The 14,432-nt window shown below is 55.2% G+C and overlaps 1 protein-coding gene across 1 annotated transcript; it reads right to left on the bottom strand.

Annotated features, from left to right (window-relative positions):
- Positions 1-6,861: 6,861 nt before the first annotated feature.
- Positions 6,862-11,333, bottom strand: BTG2 (BTG anti-proliferation factor 2). Its single transcript, XM_005447060.4, has 2 exons — positions 11,105-11,333; positions 6,862-10,090 (listed from the first exon to the last, which is right to left on the bottom strand). The coding sequence occupies exons 1-2, from the start codon at positions 11,265-11,267 to the stop codon at positions 9,750-9,752; spliced, it is 504 nt and encodes a 167-aa protein (XP_005447117.2). The 5' UTR covers positions 11,268-11,333; the 3' UTR covers positions 6,862-9,749.
- Positions 11,334-14,432: the final 3,099 nt, after the last annotated feature.

The raw sequence follows: 14,432 nt of genomic DNA, 5'->3' as shown, positions 1-14,432 counted from the left end.
GGACACAGGAGATGGCCAGGACCCCTCGCCTCCCTGGACGAGCTGGGGTCCCCGCTTCACAGAGGAGCAGACTGAGGCTGGAAGGAATGGGGGGGTCCTGCTCTCGCAGCTCCACATCAGGAGTAAAATGGAGATGGGATTTTGGTGCTTGGGAATTTGGCTCTCGGGATTTTGGCTCTCTCCACCCGGCTCTGGAAGGATGCAGAGCTTGGGGGATAAAGCAGTTTGTGGGGTCAGACCCTGCCAAGGGAACAAACACTTTGGGGGGACCACTGGGGCAAGGCAGTCCCGCTCCCCGCATGCCCCCAGCAGAGTTTGGGCATGGGGGAGAGGGACGGGCAGGAAATTCCCAATCTGTTCAGCTCCCATTCTTGCCTCCCCTTTTGTTTCACTCGCCATCTGTCCCACAGCCCCGCACGCCCCGCGCTCCCACTGCACGTGCCGTAAATATCAAGACGGGCTTTGTCTCTTCTTCAAAAGGCAGCGTGGACCCCGCACCCCAGCCCTGCCACAGCCCACAGCCCCCCCAGCAGCGGCTGATGCCAGTCTTCAAGCTGCTGAAGGCTGGCACAGGCATGGTGGGGGGCCATGCTCGCTGTCAGGGGGTCTGGGTTTGGGGGGGGGGCAGGCTCAGCACCGCTTTTTGCCCCCCTCCTGCCCCAGCAGGCATTTGGGGCAGCGCTAGGAGGGGGTGCCTTGCTCTGACACCACAACCATCTGCAGGAACCAGAGGCACAGCCTTGGGGCTGGAGCTGAACCTCCTCACCAAAGTCACCCCAAAGGGGAAAAGGAAGAAAAAGGGAAGCTGAGCCCCCTGCATGCTGGCAGAGACCCCCGGCAGGCTCCACATCACTGGACTAAGCAGGGTTGCGGCCCAAGACAATGCCAGGGTCTGTGCTGACAGCCCGGAGGGGAATTTGCTGGGGCAGATCCCAGCCGGTCCCTCTGCAGAATCCCCGCACAGGGGCTGGGAAGGGGGCAACGAGCCCTCAAGCTTTAAGGGAGAACCACAGCCAGTGTCTCAGCCCCGATCCAGCCTTTTAACTCACAACAAAGCAGCGAACAAGTCAGCAAGGGCAGCTGCTCCGCTCCAGCCCCATCCTTTCCCTTTTCTGTTTTATCCGGTGCTGTAATAGAAATAAACTCCCTGGTAAAAGGGCATTGTCAGAGGGAAAACGGGCCTCGCCCTTTGTCTGGCAGCTGGGAATGCCGAGACACACAGGGCTTAGGGATGTTGTTGCCTCCAGCCGGTTCCCAGTAACACATTTCCCGGAGGTTCCCCAGAGGAGCGGGTGTTGCATTCACACGGCTGTTGCATCCCCCAGCAGTGACACGAGAGTTTCCCCTTCCCTGCAGGGCCAGGAAGGACCCGCAGGGACGAGTGGCCCTTGCAGAGGGGATGGGGCAGGTACCAGCCCTGTGAGAGATGCCCTAACACATCCCAACACGAGCTGGCGGGTCCTGGGGCACAGACCCCAACATCACCCTTAAATCCTTCTCCTTCTGCCTTGTTGCTGCAGGCTGGGATGTGAGGCTGGCAGGGTAGTAGCCACGGGTTCTGGGAGAGATGTGCAAGGGGGACACAGCACCTTGCACGCTACCTGCGTATTTCGGATACGGCCCGCGAGACACTCCTGGGTCAGTGCCACTGGTGTGGAAACGTGGTGAAGGGGGGAGTCCCACGAGCCTTCGTCCCTCCTCCAGTGCTCCCCAGAGCTGGGAAACACGCTGCCCCGGACACGTAGGGCTCGTCCCAGCTACCAGCCAAGATGTGACGCGGCAGATGATGAGCAAAGCGAGTATCTCAAAGCCTGAACAAAACACAGGCAGCTGGTGAGACTCACACACCCGGCTGGAACCTGCCCCGAGCTCTGCCCTCCTGTCCCAGACACAGACGCTGCTCCAGGAGGATGCACAAACTGCCCCGGGGCAGCAAATGCAGCCTTTCGGTGCTCCCACCTTCCCAGCTGCCTGTGCCCTGCCCTCTCCTCACTGCCACTGGCAGGGCATGGGATCTCTCAGGGATGCACATACAGCATCACCTGGGGACATGGGGCATGGTGGCCCCTGGAGACAGGGGCATGGAATCCTTGGAGATGGGGGCACAGCATCTCTTAGTGAGAGAGCCACACTGTCCTGTGGGGACAAGGGCACAGCATCCCTCAGGGATGGCTGGGCACCGCTGTCACTCCAGGGCCACACAGCCTCGGGTCCCTGAGGGATGCACCCCACTCGCATCAGCAGCTGCGGCACAGGACATGTTGAGGCACCTCACTCTGCCCAGCGAGCTCGCAGGGTGCAGCACGGCGGGGGGAGGATGGAGGGGTTCAGCACCACATTGCCCAACACTGACAGACTTGCCAAATAACAATAATTACTATTATAATATATAATAAGAATCGTATGCAACCCCCCTGGTGAGCTGAGCGAGCTCTGCTCTGACCCACACGGCACAGAGGCCTCTTTTCTCCCCAGCTCTCAGCCCTTCTCTGGGAAACAAAAGGTGCAAAGTTTAGTGGTGCATGAAAGGAGAAACAAAACCCCGGCCCCGGCTCGGCCCTGGCCCCGCCACGGCCCCCCCGCCCCACCAGACAGATGGCAACAGTTGTCCCCGCACACCAGTTGCTCGCTGCCGCCAACAAGCCCCTTTTATCCCCCAACAGGTCATAAATGAGAGCGTTGGAGCTGGCCCCAGCGCAGGGGAGCAGCCGCTGCTGAGGGGGCTGGGATGGGGATGGGGACAGCTTTTCCCATGGGATGCTCAGTGGAAAACAAAAAAGCAGCTGAAAGTGGCTCCTCTCCCCAAGCCCATCTGTCCCAGCCTCAGGAGCCCCTCGCCCAGGCACTCACAGCAGGGGGGGTGGCCAGGACAAGTTGGCCCCTGGGACCCCCAAGTCTCTCAGTGACACCGCAGGAGTATGGACTGTCCCTCTCCAGACCCCACTTTTTTCCCATGCGAGCTGCTCACCTCGATGGGGAATCACCCCTTCCAGGGCCATGGGACATGCCCACTCTCAGAGCACCAGCAGCAGACCCCCCACTCCCCTTTGGGGACCCCCTTTTTCCTCCCCACTGTAATTTTTAATGAACTAGGGGTCTGCGCAGCACCCACTCCGTGTGCGCTCCTGCCCGAAAGCTGGCACGGGAGGAAGGGGGCAGGCAGGGAGCGGAGACAGGGCTGGGGCTGAGCCTGCCAGCAGGTTTTGTGGTTGGTTGGGGGTAATTTTTTTCGTTTCGAGTTAACATTAAGCAGTGCCGCAGCCTGCCCCATCTGCTGCTGGAGTCTCTCCAAGCACAGCGAGCCGCGAGCGCTGAGACGGTTACTGCGCCTCGCAGGGGGGAGGCGAGTGGGCGTGCGGCGGCTGCGGCACACGCGCTTGCATCTGCCCGTGACCTTTTTGGAGGAAGGAGGGTTTTTTTTCCACCAGGTGGTACGGTTTTGAGCAAGGATTGGAAAGGCAGAGCAGCGCTTTCCCCACTGGTTGGGGGGCCCTGGGTGTGTGCGAGGCTGTTGGGGTGCTCGGAGATGTACAAGCAGAGAAAAGATGGGTCGTGGCTGGGCAGAGCTCAAGGTCTGGCCGCAACCACCGGGCAGATGCAGAGGCCAGAGAGCTGGAGGAGGGAGGAGGAGGGAGAGGAAGGTCTGTCAGGACAAAGGGCAGGCAGGGAGCGTGGTCCCCAGCCAGGAATCACGCTGCCATCCCAGCCAGGGGACAGAAACCAACAGGAGCCCACGCGCCAAACCCAACCCTGGACCCGAAGGGTTTGGCTCATGCCTGGGGCAGGGCTTGCGTGGGGGCTCCACCACGGCAGCAATTGCTGGCAGCGCCGGAGTTTGCTGCTACAAAACAGTGGCGATGCCAGCGATGGCCAGTGCAAGCAGCAGCGATGCCGGAGTCTGCCGGAGGGCTGCAGCCCCAAGCGCCATGGGCTTGGCACAGCACCAACCCCTCCAAACCCTGCGAACCATCTGCCCGTTGCTGGGCCACGTGAATTCAGAGTTTCTACAGCTCCGGCAGATCCTGGGAAGATCACCCAGGCTCCGGAGCACCGCAGACAACGGAGCGCCCCGGGGCCCGTGCCTCCCCCTTTTCCCAGGGCTGGGGCTGGGTGCTGCCAGCTGCATCTCCCCAGATACAGGCGAGCGCGGCTGCACCCACACGAGTGCCTGATTGGCCTCAGCCAAGCCGAAATAGCCGGTGGCTTCCCATCGCCCCGTCGGCAAACAGAGGGCAGGAAGCACCTGGCAGAGGCTGAGCCCTGCGTGAAGGTGCTGGCATGGGGAGGAGGTTGAGCAGCGCCCGCCTGCGCTTCTGTCCCTCCTGCAGCTGCAGAGGCAAGGAACGGAGAGCGCAGAGCCTCCGCTGCTGCGCTGCTGCTGTCCCCATCCCCGCTCACCTTCTTCTTTTCCGAGCAACCTATCCCATTTGCCACATTTCAAAGGGGTCCACCTCTCTTCAGGGTGGGAAGGGGTAAAAGCGCTTCAAGGGACGGTAATACCAGGTCTGGCTTCTGTGGGAAGGGCAGAAATAACCCCAACAAGCACTTTTGCATCCTAAATACTGATGTTGCTTTTCTGACAGAACTGAGAAACGCCCAATTTCTGCGAAAGGAACCCCCAGGAAAGAGGAGCACACAAAAAAAATCAAACAAATATTTCACCATGAATCAAGCAAAACATCCTCATCACCCCAGGGACGTTGAAGTCCACCCACCTTTTTACTCTAAACACCCTTCCAGACGGCTGGGACAGGAGCATTTTCCCCTGGGACCCAGCATTGTGCCACCCTCCCTCCCTGCAGCGGGGTTTTTGCGGGGGTAACTCATTTCCAGGTGGGTGTCACGCAGAGGGAGACCCTCTGCGTTTAAGCCCTGGCCGGTGCTGTGCCGGCAGAGCTCCTCTCTCCCGCGGGAAGCAGGCAGGCGAGCAGGCAGGGCCACCAGGCAAAGGGCTGAGCTCTCACCCAGGACACGTCAAAGGCAAATGCTCTTTTACGCAACACACCGATCTCTGATTACTGAGGACGACGTTTGACCCAGGGTCCTTGAACTGGGCATTTCCCTGCCCCACCTGAATAAAAAATCCCAACGGAAACTCAGCGAAAGGCTCAGCGGAAAACAAGTCCAGGTTTCAACAGGCAGGAGGCGGGCAGCAGTGGGCGAGTATGGTTTGAGTTACTTTCGGTCTTTTTCAGAGCTTCTTCAAGCACACCGGGGGGGCAGCTGGGTCCCCCAGGCATGGTCGGGCTGTGCCTCCACACCCCCTTCCTCTGGTGCTGGTCCTGCGACGTGCTCGGGGATCTCACAATGAGAAAATCTGCAGTTCAGCTCAAAAGGGCTTTGGCGGGGGTGGGTGGCAGATAAAGCTGCACCCCTAAGCTAACCCAGCTTGTACATCAGATATCACAGTCCTACCAGAAGAAAAACGATGAGCAAAATAAAAATAGTAGATGAGTCAGCTATCGAAAGGCTAGCAGGGGGATCTGGTTGCGGTGCGGGTAGCATCAACTCCTCAATAAAAACTCTATGGTGTAAGAGCTGTATTTTTATCTTGGCTGTGAGCAAAAAAAATTTTAGATGATCTTGGCTCTGCCTGCTGGGGCTCAAATGCCAGCCACAGGCCACAAGACGCAGGACCACACCAGGCTGGCCACGGCACGGACTGTGCCAGCCTGAAAATGGGCCACGGAGCACAGCACACAGGTCCAGGCCAACCACACTGGTCCGGACAAGCCGGAGGGAGGAAGGCTGCCATCACCTGACTTCACCAAGCCTTTGAACCTGGATGACTCCCCAGCTAACCAGCAACCGACTGGGACGCCCATTCCTCCCCAACAGCTCTGTTTCACAAGCAGCAGCAATTTGGGTGTGTTTATGGAAACTAATAAAAGGATGAGTTCAAAAAGGAGTGGCTTTGACAGAGCACCAAAATCAGCCCACAACTTGTTTTCGTCTTAGAGGTGGTGTGTTATGGTAAAAGCTGGAGGGGAGGAAGCTGGGCTGCAGGGAAAGCAGTGGAACCAGGCCTGTACCCCCCCCACCATCACCACTGCCAGGAGGGCACAGGTTGGGGTGGGTCACAAGGATCCCGACAACTCAAGCCCTCCTGAAAAACAGCGTTTTGGACTAAAACTAGCACAAGCCAATTTATCTAGGGTCAGCTCAAAGATGAGCGCAGACAGGGGTTAGGTTAAACACAAGCTAGACACCCCCATCCTGGGGAGCAGGGTTACAGCTCCATGCCCCCATCACCAGCCTGGCCACAGCCAAAACAGGATCTCCTGTGCATCCAGCCCAGCTGCCTTTATCATGACAGGCCCAGAGCATCCTCCGCATGCCTGAACATTTCGATCCCATGATCTCTCACCCTTCCTCCTCCGCTGGCTCACTCACTCCTGGAAGGCCAGTGGGGGCAGGGAGGCTTAACCAGGAACTGCCCCATGCCTCGCTCTTCCAAGGCTTCCTTTATGCTATTCCTAGGGTTGGATAATGCAGTTGACTGCCAGATCTCTTAACACCTTCATATCCTGGCAGGACACACTTTCTACAGTCCTGCATGGACTAAATCCCCTACTGCATAAGCCAGAACCCAGCATGGGGAAGGAGAGGGCAGGACACCCACAGCCCTGCATTAGTCATCAAACCAATTCCCAGCCTTAATTCCTCAGGTTTAGAGGGTTAGGCTTAGAGTCAGCATGTTGACTAAGCAGCTTTTTCCTAAACCTCCTCCTTGCCACAGCTGGATAATAAGTCATCCAACATTTTAACCAAGCCCACAGCATTCAGCGTGGGATTTAGGTTGCAATCCCAACCCTCACCCTCTTTGCAAGCATACAACAGCTCCCAGCAAAAAAACAGGGCTCATTTATTCTGCTACATTTTTATTAAAGTAACAAAAGCATACATCTGTCAAAGGATCTGTACATTCTGTATATAAAAAGACTACTATACAATTAGTAACCATCCACTCCCTCCTCCGAGTGTAGCTTACAAACTTTCTACCATTTTCACCAAATACGAAAAGCAGGTCCCGTTCAACAGTCCAGCTTGTTAAAAAAAATTACAGGAAACCCCTCAAATACACTGTCTCAAAATACACACCATTCCGCTCATCAGGCTTTTAGACAGAAGGCAACAGAGCACACTAATTCACAGCTTTTACATGTAACCAGCTAAGAGAGAGAAATGGATTATACCCAAGTTTGGCTGGTTTTGAAGCTAAAAAAAAAAGACACCTTTAACATTAGTCTCCTCCACACCAGGGACAAAAAAAGAATAAGACTTGGCTATTTTGGTTCTGGAAGTGGGGGCATGTGAAGGGCAATTATAGTGTGTTCCTTTGGTGTAGGCTGTTGTTCCTGAAAAAATTTTCTGGTAAGAGGGAGGGAACAGAGTAAAAGCAGGAGGTGTGTATGTGTTAAATCTTAAGACTGCTTTGATCGTGACAAATTACAACTCAAGGAAGTACCAGCCTTCAGGAAACTCCACATCCAGCCAAGGAGTCCAGCAAAACAAACACTGCTCATCCTGGATGCAGTTCTCATCACAGGCTTTCCACACAAACAGGTTAATCAAGGACTCCAAGAAGCACTCAGATCCCTTTTCCTTGAAAAGGGAATCGGCTTTTTGGAAATTCCCAAGTACTCCCCTCTTGGTGAGGTCACCTATTGCACAAGTTCACCAAGGGAAAAGCCCCAGTGCTTCATTTCAGCTTCTGTTTGCTGACATAAATTCAAGTGATGCAGAGGGAAGTGATGCAACTTCAGAGCCAGTCTGCTATTACTGTGCAAGGACAAACAACTTGCCAAAACCTAGCCATTTTAAAAGGATCTAATAACTGAGGGCATTTTTCCAGTTCTGGAATTCATTATTTGAAGCTTACAATAATCTGAACTTACTTTTTCACATTAGTAGACAAGAGCTGGGGAGCTGTGCTGATTTTTAAATATACTTTTAAAAAAGCTAAGAACTGTGGCAGATGGGAAGCTTCCTTCCTCTCCCAGAGCACCCAAGATTTGGAAACATATTGCACAAATGTCTGAGAACTTGATTCATCAAAGGCTGGGCAAGAACTACTCTGGTTATGCCAGTCAGAAAAAGAGGAAGGTAAAAAAAGTGTGCTGAGACAAATGTGGGAAAGTTTCACTGCAAACAACTATGTCAATGCCCTGCTTTTCCAATCACTTCTCCCAGGATCACTGGAGGAACACCAGCTGGTTAGTAAGAAGGCAATGGACATACAACACCCTGGTAAAGGCTCATTCCCAACAGGAAGGCGAAGTTCTTGGGGCAGCACTTTCAGCTCCCACCCCATTTGTGGTTTGCCAGAGCAGTTTTAAGGGCCAAATGCTGAACACCATTTGGGCAAAGTCTCCCCAAATACAAGTACCATTGGGACTCCAGGAGAAGTTTTGCTTGGACAGAACAGAGAACCAGGGCACGACTTGTGCCAAACAACTGTGTACCAAGACAGAACCAAACAATGCCCCTTACCGAGGTATCAGTGGAGACAGCTCTCAGGGACAGCTACATGCTGATCACCCAGAGGAGGAAGAGAGGGAAGAAGTGCTGTGACCTTAAAAGCAACATTAGGACACCAAAGCAACCCACACACATGGAGAAGAGACCCCCAATACTTCTGATTTTAAGAGACAGGGCAAAGGGAATTCTCACACACCGACCTCTATGGCACAAGGTGAGTTGCTTCAGCTCTTCTGGAGAAGTGACACAGCAAGTCATCAGCACCGCATTAGGCAACTTATGCAAGCAAGAGGCCAGACTCCACCCTTGGAGCACAGAGAGGCCACACAAGAGCAGGTCACAGGTCATGTTTAAGCCACACATAGCAGAAAGACTTGGTAGTTCACAGCTGTTCAGTGCTGGTTTCATGGTCTGAGTACCCTTCTCTGTGCGCAGCAAGAAGCGGGTAATAGCCAGGTATGGGGAGCACCAGGAACAAACAGTATTCCCGTGCCACCACAGGAGCTGCAATATTAATCTGGGGCACCTTCTCTGCACAGCCTGACACCCAGCACATCTCTGCCTTGCTCCACATCACAGGACACAGATACCCATGTGGCCCCCTTTTAGTCCAGCAGATAGGAAAGATGGAGGGGCTGGAAACAGGCCATGCTTCCCCTCATTTTGTGCTGGGAGTAGGGCAGAGCAGAGCTGCAACTCTCACAGCACAAGTAGGTCCAAAAGAAGTGTGTGAGAGCAAAGGAGAGTGATCCCAGGGTCCCCCAGCATCACCCAGCCCTGAGACTAGGTTGCCCCAAACAGCACATCCAGGCCCCAGAGATCAGACCAGCTGGGGAGTAAAGAAGGTAGTGGAAGACAGACAGCAACTCCCTCATCCCTTCTCCAACAGTATTGCAATACAGCAATAGTGTTGGGTAGCAGGATTGTGAGGAGGTGACAGACATCTCCCACCACCAAGCCACACTTCCCAGCCTGGCTCTTCCCCTCATCCTCCATTCCAAGCTGCCCAAGCGAGCAAGCCAGCCCAGAATTGCCATCCAACACTAATTAGGTAGATATCGGCTTCATAATAAAAACTCATAAGCTTGCAACAGCTTTAAAAAAGGCACCAAGAACACTGCTTCTGTTCAAAGCAGTGCCCAATATTTTAATTTTGGATTTTCTTGGATTTTTTTAAAAAATATAAATAGCTCTTCATCTTAAAAATAGATCCTCAGGTGAGGTATACAGTAGCCTGTGTCTTGGCAGTGTGAGGACAAGAGGAATATTTAGCTGGAGACAGTCATGATGTAGTTTTTGGAAGGACTGGTGCGACCTAACATCATCTGGTTCTTACAAGTAAGCATCCCATAGGAGCTCACAGGTTTCGATGCAGTTGCTTCATATAAGACACAGATGGAGCCATCCTCACCGATGCGGTATGAGACCTCATAGGGGTCCACCCAGAGCGTGAGCTCGCTGGGCAGGAGCTGGTAGAGCTGTGGTAGGCTGAGTCCGATCTGGCTAGCTGCCTTGCTGATAATGGGGTCCATTTTGTGATTGATCCGGATGCAACGATACCCAGAGCCTTTGAACGGTTTCTCAGGAAACCAGTGATGTTTGTAGTGCTCTGCAAGGGAAGCGAGAAGGGAAGAGCTGTGAGCAGGCGTGCAACAGCTGCAAGGAGGTCTGTGTCCTACTGCAGTCCCAAGGAGGTCCCACGCCACACTGCAGTCAGAGGAAACTAGTCCTCCTTCGGCTGCCTCCAGAGCCCAGTGCTCAACTATACAGTTGCTCCAAGGCAGGGGAGGTCCCAGAAACCCCAGGCAGAACAGTGCCACGGGGAGTTGCAGTGATGGGACCACACCACCTCCTCACTCCAACCCCTGGGGTGGCTGGAGTAGATACCGTATCACCAAGAACAAAACACCACAGTCACAGACTAACATCCAGGTCAATTCTCTAAGTTCAGGGGCATGTTGCTACCCCTTATCTCAGCACAGCGGCAAACAAACCATCCCTTCTTAGGGCTGATAACACAAAGCTATGTTCAGTTGGGAGGAGACCCTTGAAACACCCAGCTAATGCTGAGCCCCGGACACATTTGTGGGGAGGGGAGTGCCAAACTCCACTGGCACAGGGCCAAGCACTTCTTTCTCAGGATAGGGCACTCAGACTAGCTTTGGATCATCTATACCAAGCTCCAGCAAGGATAGCTTCAAGCAGATGGGCTGCACAAAACCCTCAGAGGATAAGGCAAGGGATATGCTTACTTTCAGGGCTGAGGCAGCCATTTGCCCCAGACCCCACACGGACACAGGTGGGTGCCCAGGAAGGCACACATACCTGCCAGTGCCCAGACACGGGTAGGCACCCAGGCAAAGGCACAAATAGGTATCCAACATCAGGGATGACACAGCTAGGCATCTGGGAAGGACACAGATAGGTGCCCAACCCAAGAAGACACAGATGGGCACCCAGGGAGGGACACTAAGCCGCAAAAGCAACACGGGATGCACCGAAGAAGGACACCAGTGGGCATCCGACCCCCAAGCGGAAAGCAAGAGGACAGGCACGAGTGGGTTCTTCTCACCCCGCGCCTTCACCCCCACAAAGCCGACCTCTTCGCGGAGCCGCGCCTCACCTGCGAGCGCCTCCCGTAGCGCCCCGCTGAAGACCCGCAGCTGCTGCTCGCTGACGCAGCCCCGTGTCCGCAAGAGGCCGGAGACGAAGCCCACGGCGGCGGCAATCTCGGGCACCATGTCGGCCCGCGGGCCGCCGCGGCGCTGGCTCTGGCGCTGGCTCATGCTAGTCTGCAGCAAGATAGACCTGTCCGCCGCGACCACCCGAGCGCGCTCTGCGCCGCCGGCGCCGGGCCGCCCTTAAATAGCGCCGCCCGCGGAGGCGTCACCGGCGCGGCCGCGCCCATTGGCCGAGGGGCGCCGTATGCTAATAGCGCCTGACCTCAGCGCGCTGGAAGGAGTGACGTCACCGCCGCCGATGACAACGGCGGGGGGGGCACTTACGGGAGCGCTATTTTTGGGGCTGACCTGGGAGGAAGAGGAGGAGGAGGAAGGGGGGGCGGAGAGCCCACCCCAGCTCTCCACAACCCTCCTAGCTCTCCGCAGCACCCCCGCCACGGCAGAGGGCCCCTGGGCGCCGGGGTCCGCCCCTTGGGCGCCGAGGGTCCCTCCCGGCAGCTGACTGTGGTCAAGGTGACCCAGGGGAGGTGGCAGCCATGGAGACCAAGCCCAGGCCTCCCTGGCCTCCGGGTGAGCGGTGGAGAACCCCTCCAGATCCCTGATCGGCCCAGGTGCCCTTTGCCGCGCCGGGGCCCCTCCAGCTGGAGTGTGTCTCTGGGGTGCTGGTGGCCTGCAAGAAGCTGGCCCCATCCCAGCCTGCCTGGCCCGTGGGAGGGAACCCCGGAGCGGGTACTCCCAGGGTCAGGCTCCCACCCGCCTCACCAGTGGGTCAGCCACTACTGCCGGGGCATTGGTCCCACATGGGCACTCGGTGCTGGATCGGTGTCGGGGCGTTCTCGGCATCGATGGAGCAGCGATTCTGCTGACCTGGAATGACACGGATCAGTCACCCAGGGCAGTCAGTGACAGTGACCCATCCCTGATGTCTAGCCCTTCCTACACGCCTGTCTTCAGTACAGGGTGGGATCTGACCCCCTACACAGGGGTCTCCTCTCCCCAGCAGCGTACAGGCAGGTTTCCATCACCAAATTTCCTTCCCTGAGAGAAATGTGCAGATCCTTGTTCCCTGGACAAGGCCGAATCCTTTCCAGAGGATCCCTGAAGCACACAGGGAGAACTTGCCATCACGTGCACTGTCCCAGACAGGTGAGGGAGAAGAGGGGAAACACTGCCATAACCATTTTCAAAGGCCTGAGGAGCATTTGAGGTGAGGAGTAAGGGCAGACACCCCAGGACTTGGTGCCTCCCTCCAGGCAAAAGCCAGGCTGGAGGAAGAGCAGGATCCAGGAGGAGGTGGCTGCAGCACAGAGGACATGTCCGATCATGGAGCAGGGAGAGCAAGCCAAGGCAAGCACAGAGCAGAACTGAGCGTCCTTGGCTGCCTCCGTCCAGCCCGGCAGGAGGGGAGAGGAGAACCGGTGCAAGCGGTGCACAGCCCTGATGCTTAGTGAGATGCAAGCAGCACCTTAAAGCCACTACAAAACGGGGAGCTGCACCAGCTGGCCCAGCTGCCAACCACACTGCCCAGGATAAAGGCACTGGCCCAGCTTCTGCTGAAACTGGCCTGAAGCTAAAGCAACAGTAGGAAGCCAAGCTCTTTTCTTGCCTTCGCTTTGATCAACCATGAGAGAGTTAGTATCAAAACGGGATGGGATTTCTGAATGAATATTCCCTGGCAGAGAACCGGGATGGTTTCAAGCCATTGTCTCACAGCCCCAAATGCCTCCCTTGGTGTGTACCGGGGGAGGATCTGAAGCCACAGCTCTGATGTGATCCCCAGTGAAAATGCGTTCTCCTCCCATGGCTGGGGCCTCATTTGACATCTCCACAAGCAGTGGGTGCAGCTGGAGAAAACCGAGGCAGGGAATTAGATCATCTGGGTTTGTCTCTGCCCGAGGAGCAGCCTCGCGGAGGCTGAGCCATCGCCGGTTCCCACAGTGCCACTCCCGGCGCTGGCACAGCGCTTTTGCCGCGGCGCTCCCTGATAAGGAGGAGCATGCGCTTGCCAGCACACAGCCTGCCAGCGCGGCTCCACCTTATCGCCACTCTTATCAAACTGCTCGGGGTCCTGTCCCATTTGGGCACTGCTCTTTGCAAGGGGGTAGCGACAGCAGCACCAACTTGCCTGTCCCCCTCAAAAGAGGGTATTTCATGCAGCAGGACAGGGGGAGCCCTTCCGGCACCTCGTTGTACAGCAGGTCTCAAAACTCCAATTATTTCCCGTGACCAAGGGTATAATAGGATTTTTTGAGGCCTTTTGCTTCCAGAGTCTGCAACTCATTTTTTTCGCACCTCTGTCATTCCTGCGTGCACACACTATACATGGGATTTCACACCTTCTGAAGCACAAGGGTATGGCTATGTAGCAATGCGTAACCAACAAGCCAGAGCAAAGATTAAGAAAATAGCTTTTGAAATCACAGAAGAGGAGGATATAACAGATAGTGCCCGAGCAGAGGTCTGTACTGACCTCTTTTCATGTTCTGTGCAGCTTAAAAGAAAACGCTTTGGGCAGCAGGCACAGAAGTAGGGTCAAGCTAGCAAGAAGATAGAGCCAAGGGGTCCCTGAGTCCTCCCCTCCCCGCTCCATCTGCCACTCCATTCATCTGCAGAGCACAAGGAATCAAGTAAATCTCTTGCTATAAACCAGATTTGCCTCTGGAAGCTTTGAAATAAACCCAAGGATTAAAGTCTAAGGAATTTTTTTTTTTTTTAAGTCAGCAACACACATGAAAGAGCACATGGGGGCATGTGAAACCCAGAGCACAGCACAATGGCAGGGGGACGTTATTTATAATGTAGCAGCAGCCAGAGGCCCCTGGAAGAGGCTACACAAACACACAACCCGAGCCTGTCCACACACAGCTTCATTACTTTAAACACACCTGTATTGTCAGCTAGCAGACACGCTAACAACGCGTGGGTACAGTCATAATCAGCAGAAAATTAGGAAGCACGCAAAACCTTCCTGGTAGAAGATACCTTTAAAAAAATATATCAGTAAAAGCCAAAGCAAAAATAAACCCTCAGCTTTTCTACCATAGTAAAGCACAGGAGGTCTGAGCAGAGCTTGCCATCAAACCAGACTAGCTGAGCGCAGGGAGAAGGGCTTGTTTCTCCCATCCAACAGAAGGATCACATTAAGAAGTACTTGGATGGTATCATCCAGTCCTGAGTCACTGGACAGCAATTGTAGCAAGAGGTCTTCTGTCCTCCAGCCTGCCAAGAATAGCACTAATAGCAAGTGGAGGTTTATTTGCCATTAGGGCT

This window comes from Falco cherrug, chromosome 16 (genome assembly GCF_023634085.1).
Source record: "Falco cherrug isolate bFalChe1 chromosome 16, bFalChe1.pri, whole genome shotgun sequence".
Classification (NCBI taxonomy): Eukaryota; Metazoa; Chordata; class Aves; order Falconiformes; family Falconidae; genus Falco; species Falco cherrug.
This window is presented reverse-complemented; position numbering and strand designations above follow the sequence as displayed.

Coding starts and splice junctions, on each gene's coding strand:
- BTG2 (XM_005447060.4), bottom strand. CDS start 11,267: ATGAGCCAGCGCCAGAGCCAGCGCCGCGGCGGCCCGCGGGCCGACATG. Junction 10,091..11,104: donor GCTACGGGAGGCGCTCGCAG/GTGAGGCGCGGC, acceptor CTTCCCTTGCAG/AGCACTACAAACATCACTGG.